The following is a 27,110-nucleotide window of genomic DNA, read 5'->3' as shown; positions in this document are numbered from 1 at the left end:
TAATCTCCTCTCTTAAATGCAGTGTTTATTCTATTTATATTTGATATGGTTATAATGTTATGTTTTAATTTGTCCTGCCATTTTGCTGTTATTTGATCCTTTGGCTTTCCCAGTTGAAAAATCAAATATTTCTCAGAATTTTGTTTCAATTACTTCAGTGGGTATTCAGTTCTATTTTTTTTCTCTCGTTAGAAGTTGCTATGCATAATGCATGTTAAAACAACTTATGTTGGAAATGATATCCAACAAGTTGTTCATTCATTACTGTAACTGAAATAATATTTAGTCACAGTGGCTTACAGCACCGCTATGAATTACTGTTAAATAATTAATTCCCGTCTTTATGATCCAAGATACTTAAAATGCTTGCTAGTATTATTTGAGCAGAACAGAATGAGAGCAAAAATTAGTCTTAATGGAACCGTAAACTATTGAAAACCTAACTATTGAAAAGATTAAACTAAGTTCATCATCAATTATATTAAAGTACTTAATGTATTATGTATTTTAAGAATATAATATTTTTTCCTATCCATTAACTTCTCCTCTAATTTTCCACAATTGGAGCAGTCTGTTACATGAGACTGAGATTCACGCAGAAAATCTAGTGTTGATGTCATATAACTTCATTTACACCTCTACCTCATTTGCTCTTATAACTTCAATTATCATTTATAATCTAGTGACATCTAATGTACAACCTCAAGTCAATTTCAGACATATAGAAAACTGAGTAACACACAGTTTCATAGGCAAATTCCAGAGTTTTGAGGTCAAAGTAAATTCAGCGTTTATCCTGAATCCTATTCTTCTGGCTCTAATCTGTGAAACAGCATCTTCTACAAGTCAGATTACTACAAACCATGTCTTGGAAAGAATTTTAGATACATTTCTATGACAAACTCGTATATCCAATCAGATAATAGTTATATGGTCTCTACACTTTATTAAAATATTTAATACTTATTCTTTTTCCTTATTACTATTGCCAGATACTTTATTTCAGTACCATGTAATTTTATTTTCTTGTGGATTATTAGTATGTCTTAACTAGTTTTCCTAGCTCTTTCTTCTTTTGTTTTAAAATTGTGTGTGTGTGTGTATACAGTCAAACTGGATTTGACTGGTACAGGAGGAGATTACCCCTCCTTCTCCAGCAAAGCATCTGGTGGAATCGAACTGCATACCTCTAGATTTGCAGTGCAGCTTCTTGCTACTCATTCTTACTTCTTACATCACTCTTAATGATACTCTCCTACATAAGTGACTTCAACTTCTCTCAATGTCTTCAGGATAAATTTCAAAGTTCTCTGTCTGGCATAAAATATAATGAACAAGTTCTATTTACCTCTCAGCCTCATTGCCCACCTCTGTCTTTATGGACTTTGTACTAGAGAAGTAAAATGTAACAAGTCTTCAGTTACTCAAATCAGTGTTACTTGTTCATGTTTCTATCCCTTCTTTCTTTGTCCACTTTCCACACAAATCATACCCATACTTCAAAACATAGATCAAAGATCATGTCTACTGGAAGCTCTCTTAAATTTCCAGTTTTGTCTGGATTTTTTATATTCTTCCATTTTCACCCTTGAGTATTTATCTTTATTCTCCAGACTATATTTCATTGTTAATTCATTCCTTTAACGCCTTTCACTAGACAATACGCTTCATCAGGGTAGGCCTCAGGGCCTTTTTCACCTTTGAATTCATATCAGTCTAGCAAGGGTGCTGAAATGTTGCAGCTTTAAAAGAGGTCGCATTAATGAATCGAATGAAATAAAATTATCAGCAAAATAAATCTACTTTTTGTAGTGGCATATAAGACAGATAATAATAATCACTAGACATTTTACAATGAAAAACACTGTAACAAAAGAATAATAATTTTTACACAAGGATACTACTCTGTTAGAAGAGGAAAGAGGAGTAAAGAGTAGGATAAAAATTTGTGCCTGGACTTTCATAGAAATTTCATGTTTTAAATTCTCATTTGATTATCAGCAGTCAAAACCAGGTCAGGGGCTGCCTGTGCAACAGAGTTATCAACTAAAAGACCACTAACGAAGTTCAAATCCAAGTTTTGAGAATGAAAACAAGTTCATAAGAATCACAATAGAATATTCAGTGTATCCCAACTGAATTGAAAACTATCTTAAAAGTAGACCTGATGCACTGATCATTAACATCTGAAGACCAGACAAGTTTTTAGAATGACAACACAGAAATCATCCCTCAAGAACTCAAAAAGTCATTACAAAATGAGGGAAGACAGAAAAGATCATAATGGATATCAAAAGAGATTCTGAAAGTTGCACTGTGTAAAGGGCAAATGTGTTCTTGGAACTGGGCTATGTGACTTGTGCATGAGGTGTCCCTAGAAAGAAGATTGCAAGCAGTTCTCATACATCTTGAGACACTCCTTTGAAAGTAGAAGCAAATGTTCCTGTTCTTGAGAAGGTTGTTGTGAATATAAGAAAACACAGTTTATGAATACAAAGAAGTCTTGCTTGAATGTATGTCTTTTATTGATCAGTATATTTGGCCAGTACTGGCCCTATGAAGTAACCCTTAACGTTTCCAATTCTTTATGAACTATTTGTTTGTTTCTGAATGCAAATAAAAGCAGGTGCTTTACAGGAGCTGGAGGTTATTAGCCTGAGAGAGCTTCTAGCCCTCTAAAACCACATTTCACTTTACTAGTCTTCCTTCGGCTCCACTCACAAGAAACAACACACTGGAATTAAAATGTTGAGCTAAGAGAGGTAAACAGAAGATTTCAAAGGGAAGCTTGAGGAGACAAAGTATTATAATGAAATATGCAACAAGGAAGTAGAATACAAAAAGGAAGAACATGATCAGTATATCTTAAGGTGAAAAAACTCAATTCAAGTCTTGCATTGTAATACCAAAAGATCCTAGGAGCAAAATGTTGAACGACTCAGTAATCATCAAAAGAAGATGAAAGGAATACATAGAGTCACAATACCAAAAAGAGTTGGCTAACATTAAACCGTTTCAGGAAGTAGCATATGATCAAGAACCAATAATACTAGAACCAATAGTACCAATAGATTTAAGAAACTCAAGCTGTACTGAAGACATTGGCAAAAAATAAGGACCCATAGATTGAAGAAATAACAATTGAGATGTTTGTTGAAACAGATACAACCCTGGGCTTACTCACCAGTTTTAGCCAACAAACCTGGAAGACAGCTACCTAGTCAACTAACTAAAAGAGATCCATATTTGTTCCCATTCCAAAAGAGGTGATCCAACAGAATGTAGAAATTAATAATATCATGAATGTCACATGCAAGTAAAATCTTGCTGGAAATATATTAATAAGTTCAGCAATAAGGAACTGCATGAATTTCAACCTGGATTCCAAATAGGCCATGACACAAGGGAATTTACTGTTGATATCAACAGTAAAGAAAGCAGAAAATTCCAGAAAAATGTTTACTTGTGTTTCATTGATTATGCAAAGGCATTTGGCTGTGAATCATAACAAATTATGGCTAACATTGGAAGGATGGGAATCCCCAAACACTTAATTGTGTTCATGTAAAACTCAACATAGACGAAGAAGCAGTTGTTTGAACAAAACAAGGGAACACTATGTGGTTTAAAAACCAGGAAAGGGGTGTGTCTTCCATACCTAGTCAATTAGTATGGTGAACAATTTGAGAAGCTGGGCTATATAATGAAGAATGTGGCATCAAGATTGGAGGAAGACTTATCAACAACTTACTTTTTTTTAAATTTAGGTTGTTTATTTTTCATTTCAATGAACATCTACAGAGATTTTGGAATTCCATGCATTCATTGTTGCCCCCTTCTCCCCGCACAAACCCCTCCCTCCCCCCCCCCACCCCCTGTTTGCTCCCCCGAACCTCCCCAAACCCCACCCCTACCCCCAAATATAATCCACTCTGCAACCCTCATTGCATACTCCTATGATAAAAATAATGCCCTAAAATACAGCTTGCTTTAAAAGATGATACAATTAAAAAAAAAGATGATACAATCTTGCTTCCAGAAAGGAAAGAAAACTTGAAGCCTTCCCTGCATAAGATCAAAGAATACAGCCTCTACTATGTGTTACATTTAACAAAGCAAAATAACTTTATTTTAATTGGATCCACAATCAACACTCATAGTAACAGCAGTAAAGAAATCTAAAGACATGTTACATTGAAAAAATCTCCTACGAAGGACCTCTCCAAAATTCTAAAGAGCAAGGATGTCAGTTTAAAGCCTAAGGCACACCTGACCCAAGTCATGGCATTTTCAGTTACTTCTTATGCATCTGAAAGTTGGAAAATAAATAAGAAGAAGAATTATTCATATCTTTGAAGTATAGTGTTTAAAAGAATACTGAATATTCTATGATCTGCCAAAAACAACAAACAAATCCATCTAAAAGGAAGTGCAATTAGAATACTCTTTATGAACAAGGATGGTGAAACTTTCTCTTACTTACTTTTGGCTATTTTCAGGAGGAAACAGTTCTTGAAGAAAGGCGTCATGCTGGGAAAGATAGAGTGTCAGTGAAAGAGAGGAAGACTCTCAATTAGATGGATTGACAGAGCAGCTACCATGGTGAGCATGAGTGAGAGAGCTCAGTATACAGGGAAGAAGATGAATTCCAGTATGACTTTCCTTTCTTTCTTTTCCTCTTCCTATGTGAGTTAGAAAGGCCTTTGCATAATCAACGATTATGTTCCCTGAGACAGCCTTGGTGATAGGGAGTTGTTCTGCCCCCGGAAAAACAGTGGTTTGAATCCACCAGCTTCTCTGTGGGAGAAAGATGGGCAATCTCTTCTTGTGCCTTTGAAACCCACTGAAGGGTCAGCTATGAGTCTGTTCTGACTAGACAACAGTGAGCTGAACTCTTCCAGGTATAACAATCACTTATGCAAAGAAAATCCCAAGAAACCAAATCTACTGCTGTCTAATTGATTCTGCTGCATTAGTTACCCAACAGGGCAGAGTAGAACTTTCCTAATAGCGTTTTTAAGTTGTAATCTTATGGATGTATGTTAACTTATCTTTCTCCTGTAAAACTATGAGTGAGTTCAAACGGGAGTCCTTTTCAGTTAGTCACTGAGTGCTTAGCTACTGAACCACCAGGGCTCCTTTTTAAACCTATCCCCCAAATCATTGATGTTCTCCTGGTTCTGACTCTAGTAACCAGTTTTCAAAAGCTGTAAGTCTTCCTAGGAGGAGACCACCTGTCTTCCTCTCATAGATAGGGTGGTAGACTGAAAGTGCTGACCTTTCTGTTAGCCAACATGCAAGCACTCCACCACCAGAGCTCCTTGAGTTAGTACTGACTGATAGTTGAGCCTCTACTGAATTTCTGAGGCTATAAATTGCATGGGAATAGACTGCCATTTTTCTCCCATAGAGTGGCTGGTAGATTTAAACTGCCAGAGGGGAGTGGCTCTTGAGTTAGCAGTGAAACTCCAGATGGACGATGTCACTAGATTTTTTGAAGCCACCATGATACTGCTGTTTTAAGAGAGCCATGAAAACTAGTACACGACAAATGGATGGATCCAAAGTGGAATCCATCAGATTCATTTTGGTGACTCTGGCAGATAGAAATCAAGAATTCACTTAACCTTGGACTGTCAAAATTTTGTCTGTGAATCTACAGCATCAGCAAAATAGAAGACATCTGGAGATACACTACAACTAGGGTACACAATTAACATTGTCCTTGCTTTTTATACAGTTTTATTCATATGACCTATTTCATTGAACTGCTTGTTCTTACTCTCTACATTGGAATCAATCAGAACGTATTAAAAGAATTGATGTGTAGATTCTACCTCCAGATTCAGATCTAACTGAGATTACCCTTGGTGTCAGAATTCTTCATGATGGAGTGAGAAGAATAGGATGAATAACCTGGTTTTCCAATGTACTGAGAGATCTGAAAATCATCATTCAGATTAGGATAAAACTAAAGGAAGACTTTAGTAAGATTTATTTTAAAAAAATTAAAAACCAGGACATTTTCACAATTATAGCAGTTACATAGTTGGAGCAGAATTAATGCTATCACAAAAAGTAGCCAAACAAAGAAAAAGATAAAAGTTAATACTAAGGGACTTTATTTTAGAAATAGAAAGTGATAGGTATTCAATAGACTGTCAAAAAGAAACAACAGTTTCCCTTTGCTTACAAGTCTATGATCTACATGAAAGAAGTAGATAAACACACACACACACACATATACACCCCCAAAAAAACTTGCAAGGGAAGCTAGGAAAAAATATTGAAAGATGTGCTACTTTGATGATTTATGTATGAAAGGCAAAAGTAATTTGATTGAATGATAAATGGAACACTAGGCACTGGAGCTATGACTTCAGTCTGGTAATAAATATATAAACCTTAAAAGCATTCCAGTAAAAAGTCAAGATAGTGACCTAATATTTTGTCTTTGGATGAAAAGTATAATTGGTACAGAAATAGGAAATCATTTTTATTTTTTTTAATTTTAAGATATTTAATTTGTATTATTTGTGTGTGTGTGTGTGTGTACACTATCAAACTGGATCTGACTGGTACAGGAGGATATTTCCCCTCCTTATTCAGCAGAGCATCTGGTGGATTTGAACCATGCACCTCTGGGATTGCAGTGCAGCTTCTTGCCACTAGGCCACCAGAGCTCCCTTAGAAATAGGAAATTTTTAACTAACAGAATTCAAATTTAGATCATCATTCAATGTTAATTTATTAAAAAGAAATCTATACCAGGTGGTTGTTTTTAGATGCCATCAAGTTTCTTCAAACTCAGGCAGAGTCTATGTATAGTAGAACAAAACATTGCCCAGCCCTGCATTATATTCACTTGGTGATGATATGATGTCTGTGTCCATTGTTTCAGTCACTGTGTCAATCCACCTTGTAAAGGGCCTTTCTGTTTTTTATGACCCTTCTCTTTGACAAGTGTAATTTCCTTACTCAAAGACTTGTTCCTTCTAAGAACACATCTCCTTGATAAAAATGTGAGACCAAGTCTTGCCAATTTAGTCTCTAAGGTACACACTCACTACATTTTGTACAAGAGAGATTTCTACAGCATAAGAAAGGTAAGACTTTGTCCCCTGTACTTTGAATGTGCTTTCAGGAGGAGTCCCTGGAGAAAGAAGTCACACTTGGTAAAGCAGTCATTGCTGTTCATTGTCATCAAATTGGAACTGACACACAGCTGACCCTCCCACGTGTGTTCAGAGGCTGTAAATGGAATGGGAAGAGGCTGCTCATCTTTCATATAGTGGATTCAAACCTTGTACCTTTGAACTGGCAGTGCAACTCCATACCACTCAACCATCAGAGCTCCTTTGGTAAAGCAGAGGGCCAGTGGAAAAAACTAAGATTCTCAATAAGATTGTAAAACATAATGGCTTACAAATTATGAGGGAAAACACAGGAACTAGCGACTATCAGTATGGTGCAAGATTTAGCATTTTGTCTTTTGAGTCGTACACAGTTGTCCCTGTGAGTTAAAGTAGTGACTCAACAACATCTAATAACAACACTAGGATAGCAGCATCCTGTAACAGCACCTAATTTTATCTTTCTTGTATCTTGAAGACATTTACATTTCTGTTTAGATAGTAAATGTCACTTAGAAGCAACTTTACCAAATGCCATAGAAGGCCTTTAATTGTTGTACCTTGTGACAAAAAAAAAATGCTGCCTTTTTGTTTGTAGGTTTAGTGACAATGTGCCTACAGTAAGAAGAAACAACACAGTACAGCTCCACCGTGCTTGTCCATACAGGTGATACTTTAAATAATTTCAGCAATTAAATACATTTATTTAAGTACTTTTTGAGAAGGAACTTGACTCTATTTTAGAAAAGAATTGACTGAATTTCTATCAACAATGTATAGAATCATGAAATCCAATCACAGGATTTAAAATCCTGATAATTTTAACATCTGGAGCCTAGCAGAATGGGACAATTCAATTTGTAAAACTGAGTTGAAAAGAGTTGAAGACTTCACTTCCCAATTAAAAGGCCTCCCTATTGATTCAATTTGCAAACCTCTTCTTAGTCCTGGATTTAATTTTCTCTTTCTTGCATCTTGAAGACATTTACATTTCTGTTTAGATAGTAAATGTCACTTAGGAACAACTTTACCAAATGCCATAGAAGGCCTTTAATTGTTGTATCTGTTAAAAGAGCTAGCTAGGTTATTAAAAATGTAACTCCCGTAATAAACTTTTGCTGTAATTTCAAAATCTGAAAGAAGTGAATTTAAATGGTTATAACCTTTAAGTACAGAAAAGTATATTCAAAGAATATACTCCAGGTGCCCTTCACTAGGGAATCAAATGTGAATTTCTGAAGAAACTAAGAATATACAGAGTTTACATTAGATTTTGAACACAGAGTAGGATGGAGTTAGGAATCATATGCCAATGATTCTAACACAGATCAGTTACACAAGAGAACTAAAGCCTCATGCTCTTCACAGAAAGACTAAAATGAAAACTGAAGTATAACAACACCGGACAAGGAAATTCCATTTCCAAACAGTAAGTATAAGAAGCCCTGGTGGTTTGTTGTTGTTGTTGTTAAGTGCCGTCGGGTCGCAGGCGACTCATAGCAACCCTATGAAGGAGAGTCCTCGATGCTTGTGTGCCTTTCATCCTCTCTCCAGGTTCATAGGGTTTCCAGAGGCAAGCTGGTGGTTTAGTATATAATAATCAGTAGTTTGAGTTTACTTGTTTCCCTGCGGCAGAGAGACAGGCAGTCCATTCCCAAAAAGACTTACTGCCTTAGAAACCTGATTTGGGGGGAGTGGGGGACTTTGAGTTGGAATCTACTCAACAGCAATGTTTTTTGCTGTTCTTTTGTTTTGCATTTTCCTTAAGTGTAGATGGTATTTATTGGAAAAACAGAAACAGTGGTTAGAAGCGAACAGCTTATAGACACATTTTCCAAGTACATGGGAATGATGATGCTTAAAAGGTATGTCCTGAATGGAATATGTAGCACTCAGGAGCGACAATCTAAAAACAACAACAACAACAACAAAACCCTATATACCTTGGAGAGACTGGAGAGCCTTATGTTGAGTTAGCTTAGTCTCAAAAGGACAAATTCTGTGTTAAGATTATTATTGTAAAATTAGAAAGATAACTAGTTAAAGATGTATGGGGACCCAATGGAGAAATGGTGGAAGCATAAGGGTAGGATGGGTAGGGGCCAAACTACATGGTTGTACAGTTTGGTTGGTGGAGGGAGAGGGTGAAGGAAATGGGAAAGATTCCGTAGGGATCTAGAAAGACAGATTATGGTGAAAAGACAGGGTAATGGTGAACATACATCAATGGTGAATCATTTTGCATGGGAATGATTGTATGAAACACAGTGTGAATGAATAATAGTGTGAAACCCAAAGTATACAAACTTTATAATCAAACCAATAGTTATTGTTGTTGTTGTTGTTGTGTGCCACTGAGTTGCTTGCAACTTATAGTGACCCTATGTACAATGACTCTGAACCCTGATCTATGCCAAGTCAACATTATTGTCTCTGACACACCTATTCTCATTATCCCAGTCACTCAGTTAATCCACATAATCAATAGTCTTCCTCTACTGTGCTGTTTTTCTACACTCCCAAGCATGATGTCCCTCTCCAAAAACTGATCACTCCTTGTCACATGCCCAAAGTATATACGACAGAGCTTCAGAATCCTTGTGTCCAAGGAGTAGTCTGGCTTCACTCTCTCTAGGACGAACCTGTTTGTTCTCTTTGCAGTCCATGGTATAATCAATACTTTTCTCTAGCACCACAGTTCAAAGGCATGAATTCTTCTCTTATTCATAGTTATTGTCCAGCTTTCTGATGCATAGTAATTAATTGTGAAGACCATGGCTTGGATCAGGTGCAACTTAGTTTTCAGACTGACATCGCTGCTCTTCAGTAATATGGAGAGGTCCCTGACAGCCAACATTCCCAATGAAATTTGTCTTTTGATTTTCTGGCTTCTGGTACCAAGAGTGTTGATTATGGAACTAAGCAAACAGAAGCTCTTAATAATCTCAATCTCTTCACCATCCATCATGATACTGCCAATTGGCTCAGTGGTGAGAATCTTTGTTTTTTGATGTTGAGTTGTAATGAATATTCAAGGCTGATCTTCTGCAGCAAATGCCTCAGGTCTTCCTCAGTTTCAGCAAGGTTGTGTTGTCTGCATTACGCAGGTTGTTGATGACTCTTCCTCTAAGCCTGATGCTGCATTCCTCCTCATAGAGCCCAGCCTCCTGGACGATCTCTTCCACAAACAGGTTGAAAAGATATGGAGACAGGACACATACTTGGCTTACGCTCTTCCAGCTTTTGCACTGTTTCCTTGCTCTGTTCTGATGACTGCCGCCTAGTTCAAGTGTAGGCTTTGCATAAGCATGATCAATTGTTCTGGAATTCTCATTCTTCTCAGAGTTAGCCACAGTTTGTTGTGATCCATGCAGTAGAATGCTTTTGCTCAGTTAATGAAACACTAGACATTCTGGTACTAAATGTTTCCAGCCAAGATCCATCAGACATAGCTATGATATCCCTTGTACCATGGCCTCTTCTAAACCCAGTCTGCACATATGGCAGTTGTGTGTTGATATACTGTTCCAGTTGGTTATTTTTGGGTAATCTTCAGCACAATATTACTTGCATGTGATATTAATGATATTGTTTGATAATTTCCACATTCTATCGGGTCACCTTTCTTTGGAATGGGAACAAATATGGATCTCTTCCAGTCAGTTGGCCAGATGGCTGTCTTCCAAATTTCTTGGCACAACTTCATGAACACGTCCAGGGCTGTGTCTGTTTTTGGAAATATGTCAGTTGGTATGCTGTCAATTCCTGGGGCCTCATTTTATGCCAATTCCTTCAGAGCAGCTTGAATTTCTTCCTTCATAACCATAGGCTCTTGCTCATACCTTGATTCATGAAATTCTTCTGTGTCAGCCAATTCCTTTTGGTACAGCGACACTTTATACTCTTTCCATCTTCTTTTAATGCTTCCTGAATCATTTAATATTCTGCCTAAAGAATCTTTAAGTATTGCAATTCAAGGTTTTAATTTTTTCTGCAGTACTTTCAGCTACAGAAATGCTTAGTGAGCTCTGCCCTTTTAATTTTCTGACTCTTTGCACATTTCATTATAATACTTTACTTTGTCTTCTTAAGGTTGACATGTGATCCACATTGAAGTCTGTATTCTGGGAATCCCAGAATACTTGATTGTGCTTATGTGAAATCTATACTTGGACCTGGAGGCAGTTGCCAGAACAGAGAAAGAAAACACTGTATGGTTCAAAATTGGGAAGGGTGTGCATCAGTGATGTGTCCTATCTCCATATCTTTTCAATCAACAGATTATCTGGGAGGTTGGACTCTATAAGGAGAAATGTGGCATCAAGAGTGGAGGTAGACTCATCAACAATCGGTGTTATGCAGATGATACAACCCTGCTTGCTGAAACTGAGGAGGACTTGAAGCACTTTCTGCAAAAGGTAAAGGACTGCAGCCTTCAATATGAATTGAAGCTCAACATCAATAAAATAAAGATTCTCACCACTGGACTGACTGGCAGTATTATGATGGACGGTGAAGAGATTAAGATTGTTAATATCTTCAGTTTGCTTGGCTCCTTAATGAACATTCTTGGTATCAGCAGCCAGGAAATGCAAAGGCGAACTGCATTTGAAAAGTCAGATGTCACAAATCTCTCCAAAGTAATGAAGAACAATGATGTCAGTCTGGAGACTAAAATGCACCTGATGCAGGCCATAGTCTTTGCTATGCATCAGAAACCTGGACAATGATTAGGAGGAGATTTGATGCTTTTGAGCTGTGGTGCTGAAGAAGAGCATTGAAAATACCATGGACCTCTAAGAGAACAAACAAATTGATCCTGGAGAGGGTGAAACCAGGCTGCTCCTTGGAGGCAAGGATTTGGAAGCTTTGTCTGACATACTTTGGACATGTTGCAACATGAGATCAGTCCTTGGAGAGGGATGTCATGCTTGAAAGTGTGGAGGGACAGCGCAGGAGAGGCAGAAACTGGATGAGGTGGATTGATAGTTATTGAGGTAATGGGGATAGGTGTGTTGGAGACAACCAGATTGGCACAGGATAGAGCAGGGTTTAGTACTGTTGTACATAGGGTCTCTATGAGTCTCAGGCGACTCAGCGAGACATAATAGCAAGAACAAGTTTTTGATCTTCTGGAGTAAGCATTTCAAGGTCCTTTTCTTTTGAACAAGGAAGGTTGTGTCATCTACATAACACAGGTTGCTCATGATTCTTCCTCTACTCCCGATAACACATTCTTCTTTCATGAGTCCAGCTTTTGAATGATCTGCTCAGCATTCAGAATGAATAGGTCTGGAGAAAGAATACAACCTTTCCTGATTTTGAACCATGCAGTCTTCCTTTGCTCTGTTTTAACAACAGCTTGCTGGTGTAGCTATATGTTTTATGTGAGCATAATTAAAGGTACTGGGATTCTCCTTTTTCTCATTGACTTCAGATAATATAACAGAAATATGAATAGAATCAGCTACAGAGTTGCTATGAAAATGATAATGACTTCATATTTGTACATTATTTAGAATTGTGCTTCTAGAATGCACCTTATAAGTAACTTTCCTTTTTTATCCCATCCAATTAAATAATGATAAGATTTACCATTTGACAATGCCCATAATTTTTACTGGATGACCAAGCATATTTCAACTGGAGATAAAATCAGTCTGTGTATAAGGATCCTCTAAGATTTTGTGCACAATTACAATGGTGTATTAATGCTCCACTTGCTAGAAGGTATACGTGGGTTAGATATTGCCCCCTATTATTACATTTCTTCAGGTTTTTTTCTCCAAATATTTTGAGAGTTTAGAAGTGTCATTTAAAGCCTATCACCTAAGAAAATTTTCCCTGTCAAAAAGATATTTATTATGAAACTGCAGAAGAAGGTCTGACCTAGAACTCATCTATATGTTTCTTAAAATTCTATGCACAGTGAAAATTCCTCAAGGGCAGATTAGCAGACTGTGACTCAGTTTGGGTCCTGTGCATGAAAAACTATGTTTGGTGTCCAGTAACACAGAACTATTTTCTCTTTTAATATCAAAGATGAAGGAGAATCTCCTGGAAAATTAAAGGATAATCAGGTTGGCGGTAGAGTCTATGAAAATCAACATCTTTAATCCATAGTAATATCGCAGAAAAACACAAGATTAAAGTAACACAATATCTAAAATAGATGATAAATGAGAAAGCAGGATGATTGTTTTCTAATTCCATGTTGATAACTTTAACAACCTGTCCCTTATTACATACAGATTTCTAAATTGAATGGCTGGAGTTTTTTTAAATAGTTTTTAAGAACATTCAGTCAAATTGACTGTGCTAAAATCTTTGTGATAGTGCATATTAAAAAGTAAAATCTTACATGTTTCCTAAAGAATCATTTATCCTAATAAAGATCAGTTTGTCTGTTCTATACACATTTGAGAGCATTTACAAAGTATTCTATAAAAACACCTATACATTAAAAAGAATTCATGGTTGAAATTTTATTGCTGTATTTGAAATCCTCCTGTAGTATTTTGAAATTCTGATGAATACCAGGTATCTGTCAATTATATAAGTTGTTGTTGTTATAAGTACTTTCTGAAAATCAAACTGCAAACTTCCTTCAGTATGTAGAGCAAGAATAATATCCCTCATTTAAATTTTGAGATTTGACTTAATTTCATAGCACTATAAAGTAATTCTAATACGCTTTGGACAAAATTTTCCAAGTTTTATCATTCCATAATATATTAAGTAAAATGAATAATTTTCTTTGGATAATTGATAATATTCTACAAATTTATTTAAGTATATTCCACAGAATATGAAGCACATTAAGTTGCTACTTATAGAACATTTTATGACTAATGAAGGAAATATGCCAGAGACTAAGTTCTTATAGTCATCTAGAAGATTCTTTAAAACTTGTATTTTCTGAAAGCAGGAACTTTTCCTAAGTCGTATTCACTACTGTAGCTTTGAGTCTGTAGCAATGTCTTATAATTACCAGGCATTCAAAAGGAATCAATATTAATGGTTTTAAATACTTTTTCAGTCAAGAATTTGCTTTCATTTTTTTAAACTCTGATTATTTCATGGTGACTTCATCAGTGATTTTTTTTTTCCTTTTCGTTAACTCTATAGGATATTTTAGGCATCAAGGGGAAAAAAAGGGAACACAGGAAGCAGATTTGGAGTTACTATCTAAGTGATAATTAAATGTGACAATTATAATAAAAGAGTCCTGGGGACCCCTCCCCTGGTACTCTCATCTCATACCTGAACCTCAGGAATCCAGAATTAAGGTTGCATAAAGAAGTGTACTTGGGGTGGGGGGAGGGATGGGGGAATTGTATACTAATGAAGGAATTTTTTTTCTTTTTTCTCTCTTCGGAGGGGGAAGCAAGTTGGTGGGGAGGGGTGGGAAGGGAGAAAATTGCGGCAATGAATGAGTAGAAATCCAAAACCTCTGTAAAAATAAAAAAAAAAATTAAAAAATAATGAGGAAATAACAACATTAGGACTTCTGTTTAGAAAATACTCATCAACATCCTGCTTTTGAAAATTCTGGAGCAAGAGATTAATGAAATCTCTTCAAGCACTAAGATTTTAATTTCTTGCTAGCCAATTAAGGCAAATTTCTCTTCAATTTTCTGTGATCACTTTCCTTCTTTGAGTCTAATCACATCACATCCAACTCAGCTGTTACTTCCATGCAGAAAGTTGACTGTAAGATTCCAGAAAAGTGACAAAAAAAAAACAAGCCTCAAAAAATGTGAATGGAAACAATGAGAACTCTCAACAAAGAAAGAAAATTCAAATATCACTGAATGTAATTCTCAAAGTGAGGGCAGAGATTGCTCAATGAAACACAAAAAAGAGTCCCCCCAAGCAAAACAACTGCAAGATCTGAGCCTTCTTCACAGAAACTGTAAATGTCTCCATCTCCTGAATGTGAGGTGAAAAAGTCAAGAGGAAAAAAACAAAACAAAGCAAAACCCCAAAAAACCTGACCAGCGTTGAGGAGGTTACAACTAGAGAAGAGAAAATATTATAAATACCAAGAAACTGTTTAGCGCATTCATTTGCTATTGTCTGCTATTTTCAGACCACAGGCTGAAAGGAAATAATATATTTACAAAGCATGCATTTTTTTTACAATTTTGTGTAATTTTAAAAAGCAGTTGCGGTGTTGGCTATTTTAGCCATTACCTTAGCCCCCTCTTGTCACCAGTTACTTTAACTACGGATATATGGTCTTGAAAATCATCAACAGCAGTGGGACTAGTTTAAGAGAAAGAGAGTGAGTAGAAAGATTTGAAGGAGACTGATGTGAGACTCTGGTGAGAGTGAGATCCTAGAGATGGTGGTGAAGAAACTGTGGCACCGCTGTGGAGAAACTGTGGCAAGGGGTAACTGAGGAGCCATGAGATAAAAGCCACAGTAAAAGACTTTGCAGTGCTTGCTGGATAATTAAGGAGAAGCTGACTATAACTGCTTCAAGGTGAACTTTGCTAGATTATTTAGATTTGACTGATGAACTGAACTAGAACTTTTACTAATTAAGGAACTGTGCTTTGCTGTTAATCTAGCTTTGGACTGCTGGACTAACTCTGTATTTGTGGCATCCACTTCCTAACAACATGCTTTGAAACTCTGTGAACTTTGCGAAATGAGGATATTTACAAGTCTCTAATTTATTTATCTAAAAAAAAACCCACTCTTTGTACCACAATGGTGGAAAATCTGTGAGTCAACAATAGATAAATGGGCATTTGACTACTGGCACCTCTGAGTTCTTCATCTGCTTTCCACTCTGAGGTGGTGAGGGGCTGTGCTATTCTAACTCCCTCTGGTTCTTTCAGAAAGACCTCACAACCCTGTTCCTCTATGTCTCATTTTCTACACCTTGCTCAGCAGTCTACAAATTTTCCAGAAGATTTCAGGCCAATTATAATTCAGCAATAACATTTTAGAATCATCATCAATAGACAAAACTACTTCATTGTATTATCTGAAACTCCCCAGTATAAACAGGTCTGTTTTCAACCCAGATGCAATATAACAATTGATACTTCTGATTCAACTTAATTATACAGAAGAAGGATGGGCAATCAATCTCCTCCTCTGCAATTTACTGCCTCTGAAACCTGCTAGAGGGTCAACTATGAGTTGTTTTTGACTCAATGGCACATAACAACAACAACAACAAATTAAGGCAAGCAGTTTGAAGCCACCAGCTGCTCCCTGGAGAAAAAAGATGGGCAATCTCCTCCTAGGTGATGTACTTTCCATGAACATCTGCTGAAGGGTCTGCTATAGATCAGTTCCTATGCAACTGCATATATCAACAGTGCATATATTGGATTTTGAGTTACTTAAGAAGTATGTGATTACATAAAAACAAAACAATATAACAAACCAACAACTCAATGACATAGTGTGATCATTATTTTCATAATACATATGAATTGGAACTGCATTCCTGAGCTGTAATAATCTCTTTCAGCAAAGTATAGTAAACTGTGATCAACAAGCATTAGGACTAACACAGTTTAACTGGCAAAGAATAGTTTTTAAAATTTGGTCAAGATCTTTTACAATAATTTTTTAAAAAAAATATTTTCCCCTCAAAGTTTCAAGTACAATCATAAATGTTTATAAATTGCATTTAAAAAAATTAAATATACTACTAGGTAGATGTTCTTTTGAGTATTTATATACTAAAAATTCATTTTTTGTCTTCAAATTCATTTCATATAGAAGACAAAAATACCTAGCATAATATATTGTCGGATTTACTGCTATGTTTTTTACAGTTTTATGCATTATTTACTGCTATATTTTTTCCAGTTTTATGAAAGTTGAACCATCATTCAAAGTAGTGAAAAAATGAAATTCAATCTCATAAATTTAGATAGCTACACATACAATTAAAAAAGAGCTAGGCTAACAAAAAGTATCAATATATGATATGTGGATAAATGTGTGATAACCATCATCATGCAGTTATAAGCAAACACAAAGATTAGAATTTCAATCTACCATTCTACCTATTTCATTCATTTTTTTCAAGCTTAATAACTTATTTATTTGTTAAACAGCAAGAGGTAGGGACATCACAGCCTACACTTCATTTTTGTCAGCCTGTAAGTTCCTTCTCATATTTAAATGAGTGAAATCAGTCAGTATATTAGTTTATAAAAGAAAAGTGTCATCTCCTACCTCCATTATCTTTGAGATGCAGTGCAATCTTGGTGTCATCTGGAATAAAAGTTAAAAGTTATCATAACAAAGAAATTTTTAAAATTATACTTATCATCAGTAATTTTCTAATAACTGTTTGAAATATAACATGTCTAGGCTTCAACAATTTACTGAGATAATTTATATACAGTGAGTGTAAGTCCTATCTTTACATGATGTAGGACTAAAATTTTTACTGTGATTGTAAGATCAACTGTGACTTGAATACCTCTAAGGTATTATATGGCTCTTAATACTTTTGAGAAAAAGAAACATACATATTTTTGAGAAAAGGAAATATACTTATTTTTCATATTCTAAAACAATACTGTAAATCATTCAATCTTAATTATTCATTTTTAAAATGAAGATTTGGAAGATACCAAGTAAACTGGAATAAAAAGATCGGTCAATAGTCATAAAATACATTTTTAAGAGTGAAATCTTTTTGTTTGTTATGCTTAACAAATATCATCAAAACCACCTGTGAAAAGGTTGTGCTCCCCCAAACAAGGTAATATGGGCCTTTTTTAATTTCAGTGGCCACATTTCATTAGAAAGAGAAAGATTAAATTCACTATTTTCACAGGTATTAACCCGGCAGTACATAATGTTGACTGAAATACAACACTGTTTTCAAAAGCTATAAAATGCATTTATCAGCCATCTTCCCATTTACTTTATTTCAACCAAAGGCCACTGCTGTCAAGTTGCTTCTGACTCATAGTGACCGAAATACATTTTAATGAAATGCAAAATATAAATTTTCAGTTTCTTTTTTCAATGCTAGTAAGTTTACAACATGAAATATGTAAGGCCATTTCATCTCTACTACATTAAACATCACTTTTGGCAGCTAGTATTTAATTTTTGTGTATTTCGTATAGACAGAATTCAGGTAAGAATAATAAAAGAGCATTATAAGACAAGGCTAACAAGTAGGCTAATATTACATCTTTTTCCACTTAGGAGTTATGCCTTTCCATTTAAGTTTGTTCGTATTTTTTATTTTTCTGGAAGAATGACTTCAAGGGCAATTTCTATTGACATATACAGTTGTTTTCTCTAAGTTATGAATCAACACACTTCATTGATTTTATTCACTGTAACATTAGAGTCAAATATGAATAAAATTATTTATTGTTCTGAATCCCAAACTAGTGGGCATTTCACCTGCCTTTTGGTTTTATATACAAGGATTTATGTTAGAGCAATGTTAAAGAACTCTGCTATTAACCGAAAGGTTGTTGGCTTGAATTCACTAGTCACTCCTCAGGAGAAAGATGAGTTATTCTGCTGCACTGCAATCCCAGAGGTGCGCGGTTTGAATCCACCAGATGCTCTGCAGGAGAATGAGGGACAATCTCTTCCTGTACCAGTCAGATCCAATTTGATGGAACACACACCCAAAATAATAAAATTTTTAAAAAAATATATACAGGCTTGGGAAACCTATGAAGCAGTTCTAACGTGTCCTTCAAGAGTAATCATGGGTAGGATTCAACACAACAGCAATGGATTTTGGGTTTTTCTGTTCTATGATTGAAATACTGAATTCAGTTACTGTAAAGCTCAATCACAGTAAGAAAAGTCTGTATTTATTTATTATGGAGGACAAGAATCCAGAATCACTGTTAAAATCTAAGTCTTAGTAAATTGCGAATAGTAGGAGGAATGTTGCATGTTGGCCTTCTAACTAAAAGGTTAGTAGGTCAAATCAATCAGCAGCTTTGAAAGATGGGGCAATCTGCTCAAGTTTTCAAGCTTTAGAGACCTGATGGAGAGTCACTATGAGTCAAAATTAATTCAGAGGCAGTGGGTTTTGGTTTTTAAATTAAAAGAAATGCAGCTTATAATTTTTCTATAATAATTTTGCTTTTTCCCCCTACAGAAAATCTCTTGGAAATATAATTTGTCAAGGAGTAAATCTGCCTTTAAAGAGCTACTGTAATATATGCTAACACCGTGATTTTCTTCCCTCAAAGCATAAAAACACAGAAATAACTCCAGGGCACCTTCAGTGGGCAGGCTGGTGGGCAGCTGTGACGTTGCTGCTCTCCTGGTGGTGGTTAAGACTTTGAACTGTGTGGTGGTGGCTCGGAAAGTCGTGGTGGTTTCGGAATTTTCCACTGGCTCTGAGTCCTCACACATCTTCTCTTTTGACTAGTCAGAAAAAGAGTTTAAGAGTGACTGCATGCATGTACTTTGTTATATCAAGAAGTTGGGTGGCATAACATGAAAGACTCAAAGATTAAGACTAAGCACCCTTTAGAGTAGATCCTATTCATAGATTTCACCAATTTACAAAGTACAGATAAAATCTGAGGACAACAGTTGGATATAACTAATAATTTCCACCTCTAGATATTTGAACTTCACCTTTTTTTTTTGCTTTTACATTTTCATGTGATTATTTATCTTACTCTAAATTTTATATCCATTTATTTGTCAAAGGCACAATGCCAAAAAGAAAAAAGAATTCAGGTAGAGTGAAAAATACGTGGATAAAGATAAAGCTTAAATTATGCTTCGGTAAATGAAGAGAGTGCACATTCTTATCATAGTAAACTGTTAACGCAAAAATCCTCATAATCTTGCAACTGTTCCATGCTACTTGATTGTTTCAAAAATAACCTACGATAGGTTCACAGAGTATTTAAAAGTATTCTTTGTATTATGAATATACAAAACTACAAAAGGAGAGTATCATGTAATCACTTAGTTCATCTCTCTTCTCCCTAGCAGAGCTATTCTGAGAAAACCAGGGAAAGGCATTTGTAAGTAATTTAAAACCTCACAAATATATCCTATAACCTTTACTAGGCACAGCTCTCCAATGTGCAACCTCTTATGGCTCTGTCATTTGTATTGCACTTTTATGTCTAAAAGGATCCCTGTATCCTTGGTAGATTCTGAGCTGAAAATAACTATTCTTTATAAGTATAGCACTCACCCCATCCTTGTCTTTAAATAACTTTGTTAAACTTCTCCTGTCTTTAGTGAAATAATGTTTACATTTCTCACTGGCTCATGAAAAGTTTCTGAGTAATTTCCTTTTCATTAGTTGGTTACGATGCAACTTTAATCTTGACGTAGGACCTCACTATTTAGGGGCCCAATCAATCCCCCAAACTTGAGTTCCTGCATTTTCTTCAGTCCTATGATCTAACGATCTCCTTGACTCCACTTTACTCATCATCCCCACACTATGAGTCTTATCTTCAGTTAAAATCCTTTAGGTTTGAAATCTCAAGTTCATTTACTTTATTTGCAGTGTGTCCCTGAACTCGTTCATTCAGACACTTCCTGTCCTTTGACTACATATAAAATTCAAGTACTACAATTTTATTCCTTCAATTTGCTTCCTCTCTCCAAAAAATGTCAACATTTTTTACATTAGTTGTAAGCATATTGTCTTCTTTTGCTTTCCTCATGTTTTCAGAAAATTCCTAAACCTTAATATAGCAAAATAGTTGCCTTTTCCTTGCCTGATCCAAGCAGGTGAAAAACCACACAGGCCTCCACTACTGAATTATCTCTTGCATCCTCATTTAGGCCTCCCATGCAGATTGGTCAAACAAATATATTGAGCTCATCAGTTTTCTCTCATTATCCTCAGTAACAGAATCTCTGCACTTTGCTTTAACTCTTGTTGGGTACCATTAAGTTGATTCCAATTCATAGATACTCTATAAGAAAGACTAAAACTGGTCAATATAGTTTCCTAGGATATAATCTATACAGAAGCAAATCATTAAAGCTTTTCTTCTATAGAGCTGCTGGTGGGTTCGACTACAGATCTTTCAATTAGCAATCTCACACTTAACCACTGTGCCTCCACTTGCTTGAAGCTACAATCCCTTCCCTCCCCCAATCCCCACCCATCAGCTGGGTAATGTGCTATGCTGATGTTATAATAAGGTTTAAAGGAATCTCATATCATATAAAAAAATAAACACCCAATCATCATATGAACTGAAAAAAAGATCTAAAGCTATAATCCTTCATATTATTCCCTGCCCTCAACTTCTACTTCCTTGTTAAAGGAAAAATCACCACAGTGAATTGTTTACATTTGCTTTAATCAAGTCAGCAAATTTACTCAATTTCAATCTATATTCATCCTGCCCATGATGGCACATATGACATCCATCCATTCACTCAATTCATTGCTGTTGAGTTGGAATTGGCTCATAGTGACCCCACAGCGAGCTTTTGGAGGATGCAAATTTCATGGCAAGAGACTGCCTATCTCTTTCCCATAGAGTGGATTCAAACAGCCTTTCTTTGGGCAACACACCTCTGTACTCACTGGGATGTCAGGGGGCTTTTGGAGGCTGTAAATCATATGAGAGGAGACTGCCCCTCTTTCTCCACTGGAGTCAGTGGTAGATTAGCTCTACCAGAGAGGTGTATCCTTTGAGTTAGCAACACAACTCCTTATGGACTTCACTACCAAAGCTCCCTTTCTAATAGCTATTTTTTCAACCTGCATTCTGGCATGCCCTCACTTCACTAGCTCTGGAGTTTCAAACTTGCTCATTTGATATCATGCTCAAACTCATTTTACAAACTCATTCCTCCCTCTTCTCCACAACAAATCCTTACTTTGTTTCATTTTCCCCCCAGGTTCTTTCAGAACCTCATAGCTTTCTAAGACTCTTCCTATCTCCGTGACAATCTTCTTTCTACCTTATCCAACTTAATTGAGATTTCTCATACCATTGCTTCCATCATCTCCTTAATCATAGATTTCCACTATAATTGACACTTCATCTGCATCTGTCATATTTGATCATCTCCATACCTTGACTTCTGTGATACACACCTCATCACTATATCTCTTTGCAATCTCTTCATTTTCTACTCCTACTCTGCGCATCAATCAAGTGAGCTCTGGCAACACAGTCTGTATAAGTTTCACTACTAACTTAATAACTGCACAACTTTGGAGATTTGAATTCACCAGCGGCTCCTTGGAAGATGGATGGCCAATCACACAACAATGAGGAGGAGTCATCTGTGAGTCACTCCAGACTCCACAACGAGTGAGTGAGTAATCAAGGGTTATTGTTTCTTTCATGAGATTTCTTCTAACATATGCAATATAACTGAGCATTTGCCTCTTCATCAATGAAAACATTTATATTTACTGCTACTAAATATAGACATTAAGTCCAAATACTGACTTATTAACTTGGTGTATGCTTATGGATAACATCAACTTGTCAGAGTCTCTAAGTATAAAATGAAACTTGCCATATCACACCCACAAACATCTTCTTCCTGTGTTCCTTCTTTTAATGAGAAATATTCTCAAATATCTTAACATATAAGATAAAAAAAAATTAAAAAAAGAACAGACACCAGAATCTACTAGCAGACAATGAGGAAGTTAAATGTTGGGGATGAAGATGGTGAAGGTTCTAGTTTTTGTACTCTGGACATTTAGCTAAGCAATGTTACTCCTTGGAAAGGGATATCATGCTTGGAAAGATGGAATGCCAGTGGAGGAGAGGAAGATCCCTGTAAAGATGGACTGACATAGTGACCTCAGCAATTGGCTTTTGTGTGTCAGAGGTGATTAAGATGGCACAGAATAGGGCAGAGTTCAGGTCAGCTGTTCATAGGGTCACTATGAGTGGCTCTCAACTAGATGGTACCCAACACCACCCACAACTATATTCCCTGCTCTCCTAGATTCCTACAGAACCTCCTTTTCTCATGGAAAGTATTACCTATTTATATCCTCGTGATATTCACAGAATAAAATCAAGGAAATATGCACTTCTAATTAAAAGATATACTCTGAAACTCAAAGACAAAGCAAAACGAATACAAACTGTACTTAGACTATCAGAGACATTATACTAGAATCACACAATTTACAATATGTAAAATTTAACTTTGAAATACTTAAAAACACAAAAGATAGGACTAAAAAATGAACAATCTATAAAATTACCTGATTTTATAATGTCTTAAATTTAAATTTCACAGAAGAAAAATACCTGTGTGGAAATGATTACCTTAATGAATGGGTTAGATAATGTAATAGCTAAGAAGAAGGATAATGATTAATATATCTGAAGAAAGTTCCCAGAATATAACAGAGGTAAGAAGAAAGATGATATAAAAAGGAGGCAACACGACATTGAGAAGAGGAGATGGTCAAGCTTATCTCTAAGAGCTCAGAAGGATAAAATAAGAACTCAGAGGAGGTGCTACTGAGGAAACAGTGATCAAAGTTTTAGAGCTGTGCAAACGAATGAGTCAAAAGATGTAGGAAACAAATCTCCTCAATCTAGTACATGAGGCAGAATGAACAAAGATTAATCTTTAAACAAAATTCATAGAAACATGCTATATTAAAGAAAAAGAAAAGCTGACTGAGAATAATGACAAATAATAAAGGGAAGAGATTTCTAAAGCAAATTGAACAGACTTCAAAAAGCAGTATGAAAAGCCAGAAAAAAAATTACTCAAGTGTTTCATTGTACATAACTGTCAAACTATAATTCTTTCCCATAAAATTGTGATCTAAAAATTACAGTGAAATAAAGATTTATTCAGATAAACAAATACTGATAGAATTTACTATCAAAGGCATGAAACGTCTACACAAGAGCTTTTATGATCAAATAGTATATTCCCAGAGGGTAGTTCCGAGACACAAAAAAGAATGACAAGTTTAAAAAGTAAATATAAAAATATTAGTTCAGTAAAAAAAAAATACTGTCTGTAAAAAGAATATAATTATTTATATCTAACATGTCATTCTGAAGACTAAGGCACACCTGATTCAGGCTATAGCCTTTGCAATCACTTGCTATGCATCAGAGAGCTGGACAATGAGTAGGGATGACAGAAGGAGAATTGATGTCTTTGAGCTGTAGTGCTGGAGAAGAGTACTGAATATACCATGAGAAGTTAGGAGAATAAACAGGTTCGTCCTAGACAGGGTGCGACAAGGCTGCTCCTTGGAGGGAAGGATTCTGAAGTTTCATCTGACATATTTTGGACATGGTGTAAGGAGGGACCAGTCCTTGGAGAGGGACGTCAAGCTTGGGAGGATGGATGAGACCCTCGACGAGATTGATTCAGTGAGTAGGGTAATGGCGATAGTTGTGTCAGAGGAAGTAAGACTGGGACAAGACAAAGGAGGCTAAGGAGCTGTTGTATAGAGGGTCACTATAAGTCGCAAGTGACTTGACAGCACATAATTACAACTACAACAACAACATGCAGATAGATGTAAGACGATATAGTTAGACTATAAATTAGATATTAGTAATTAGAATTAGTAATATTAGATTAATTGTAACAGTCAATAAGAACAGGTAAACTATACAAAAATTTCCACTACATAAAACACGTTTTAAAGTGTTCCTTTTTTTCCAGTAAGGAAGATAAGTATTTTTCAGTTTTAAAGTTTGTAAAATTTTATATATACATAATAAAATTTAGTCACAAACTATTGTATAATGCAAGTATACGATAATAAATATAACAAAGAGATAAAAACAGAAGAGGAGGACCAAGACTCAAAAGAAAAAGCACCATTAAGCAATATAAGATGGATGATTAAGTAAGTCTAAACAGACTACAATAAGATCTATAATTACATATCAATAGAATCTCTGAGCTTTGTGGTATGGAAAATCCTATAAATATATAATTATAAAGCCTAGTGTTTATCAATTTTAACTCACTAGCACACTTAAACAAAATACAAATAATATGGGAAACTGTGGAGAAAAGGAGATTAAAAATATGGAGGCTCTGCTTTCTGCTTTTTTTTTTAAATTTTTCTATAAATTTTAAAGTAGCCATAAAAAGAAAACTTTTTAGCAGAAATCTGGGCTTTTTTCCCTCCTAGTAGCCATTGATAGCCTAATAGTTTATAAACAAAACTTTAACATATATTGCTTTCCTGAATGAGACAATTATTAAAATTTGGCTTCCCAAACCTCAAGAATGGGAGATATAATAAATATTTTTTATTAACTTCATAAAAGATCCTTACTTCAATTATGTAACTTCATGACCTTATTCACTCAGTCATGTTTTTCATGACACTAACATTTTCATGTTTTAACATTTCTCACATTTTTTATTTATATTAAGTACATTTTGCTGTAACTAGTCTTTTCACCCCAACCTTTGGTCTTATGTGTTGGTTAAGAGTAGTAACAATGGCTTCCTACATATTAAAATCCAAGTGCGGCTGAGTCTATTCTGACTCATGATGACCCCAGGAGCATCAGGGTGAAACTGCTCCTTCAGGTTCCCAAAGTGAATTCCTTGGCACCTCTGGCTAGATACGAACATCTAACCTTTTATATAGTAGCTAAAGTCATTAACCATTTGTACTCCTCACCCCCTAGACTCTTACCTAGATGGTAAAAACACAACTAAGCAACCAAGCAACCAAAACAGTTAAGTGTTTAAAAGCAGCAATATTTGTCCATGCAAATGTAAATACTGGCTCTACCACTCGCCTGGACATGCACCTAAGCACTCTCCTTTTACTCCTCCTCCACCACCTCCTCTCATGGGAGTAATAAACTGGCCTGCCATACAGAAGGGATCTAAGTTGAAATAATACACACTAATAGTTAAGGGCACTGTCTGACACTTATTAAGGTCCCAAATTAACCATTTCTTTTAAATTATAACTTCGATCAAGTTGTACTACCTACATATGACAACTTAGACTCTGGACTCCTGCCATTAATAAAAACCCCCAACACATAGCATACCTCTTCAGGGCATCCACTGTCCACCCAGTCCTGCCGATGGCGATCAAATCCACTGGAACATCTTAAGGAAAAAAAAAGCATGATGGTTTGGAAAATATAGGTGGTTGTAAGCAGTCTATTCTTCAGTTTTCATTTTAGTACAATACATACTTCTACAGAACTGTGATCTGGAGCAGTGGGGCATGTATACTGTAGATGAGTCAGCACTCACTATTTAGGTGATAACACTATTATCAGAGGTCATGGCCACCTATTACTCTGAGCAGACTGCAACGTGCAGAGCTTGAGTCCCTATGCAATGCATTTACTTATCACTAGCCACTGAATTATAGAGAGCTCTGTTGTAAGGAGTTGCACTGCCAAGCAAAAAGCATGTGGCTAAAATCTATAATCTGTTGTACAGAAGAAAGATAAGCAATCTCCTCTTGTACGATACACAGCTTCTAAAAACCCACTAGGGGGTCACATGAGAGTCGGTTCTGACTCTATGGCACATTAACTATAAAAACAACAAGTTGAGGAACTGAGTTTTCTTTATCCTAAGACTTTATTTTTTTTTGTCATTGTTGTTGTTGTTGTTGTTATGTGCTGTCGAGTCGTTTCCAACTCATAGCGACCCTAGGCACAACAGCCCTAAACCCTGCTCTATCCTGCGCCAACCGCACCTCCTCGGACACACCCATCCCAATTACCCCAGTCACCGAATCAATCCATCTCATAGAGGGTCTTCCCCTCCTGTGCTGTCCGTCCACCCTCCCAAGCATGATGTCCCTCCCCAAGGACCCGTCCCTCCTGGCAACATGTCCAAACTATGGCAGACAAAGCCCCAGAATCCTTGCCTCCAACGAGTAGCTTGGTTTAATCCTCTCCAAGATGAATCTGTGTGTTTTCCTGGCAGTCCATGGTACATTGAGTACCCTTCTCCAGCACCACAGCTCAAAAGCATCCACTCTCCTTCTGTCCTCCCTAGTCATTGTCCAACTCT

General features: G+C 36.0%; 1 protein-coding gene across 2 annotated transcripts in view; it reads right to left on the bottom strand.

Annotated features, from left to right (window-relative positions):
* Positions 1 to 27,110, bottom strand: part of PLXDC2 (plexin domain containing 2) — a 662,310-nt gene that overhangs the window by 75,145 nt on the left and 560,055 nt on the right. For both annotated transcript variants that reach the window (XM_006887048.1, XM_006887049.1), the window contains 3 exons: positions 26,126 to 26,186; positions 19,379 to 19,526; positions 17,343 to 17,381 (listed from right to left, as the gene is read on the bottom strand). In XM_006887048.1, the coding sequence (XP_006887110.1) occupies positions 17,343 to 17,381; positions 19,379 to 19,526; positions 26,126 to 26,186 (248 nt within the window). The remainder of the gene's footprint in view (positions 1 to 17,342; positions 17,382 to 19,378; positions 19,527 to 26,125; positions 26,187 to 27,110) is intronic.

This window comes from Elephantulus edwardii, unplaced genomic scaffold, assembly GCF_000299155.1.
Source record: "Elephantulus edwardii isolate Elephantulus edwardi_28Jun2011 unplaced genomic scaffold, EleEdw1.0 scaffold00054, whole genome shotgun sequence".
In the NCBI taxonomy this organism is placed as follows: Eukaryota; Metazoa; Chordata; class Mammalia; order Macroscelidea; family Macroscelididae; genus Elephantulus; species Elephantulus edwardii.
Note: the sequence above shows the minus strand (reverse complement) of the source record. Positions and strands in the feature narration are given on the sequence as shown.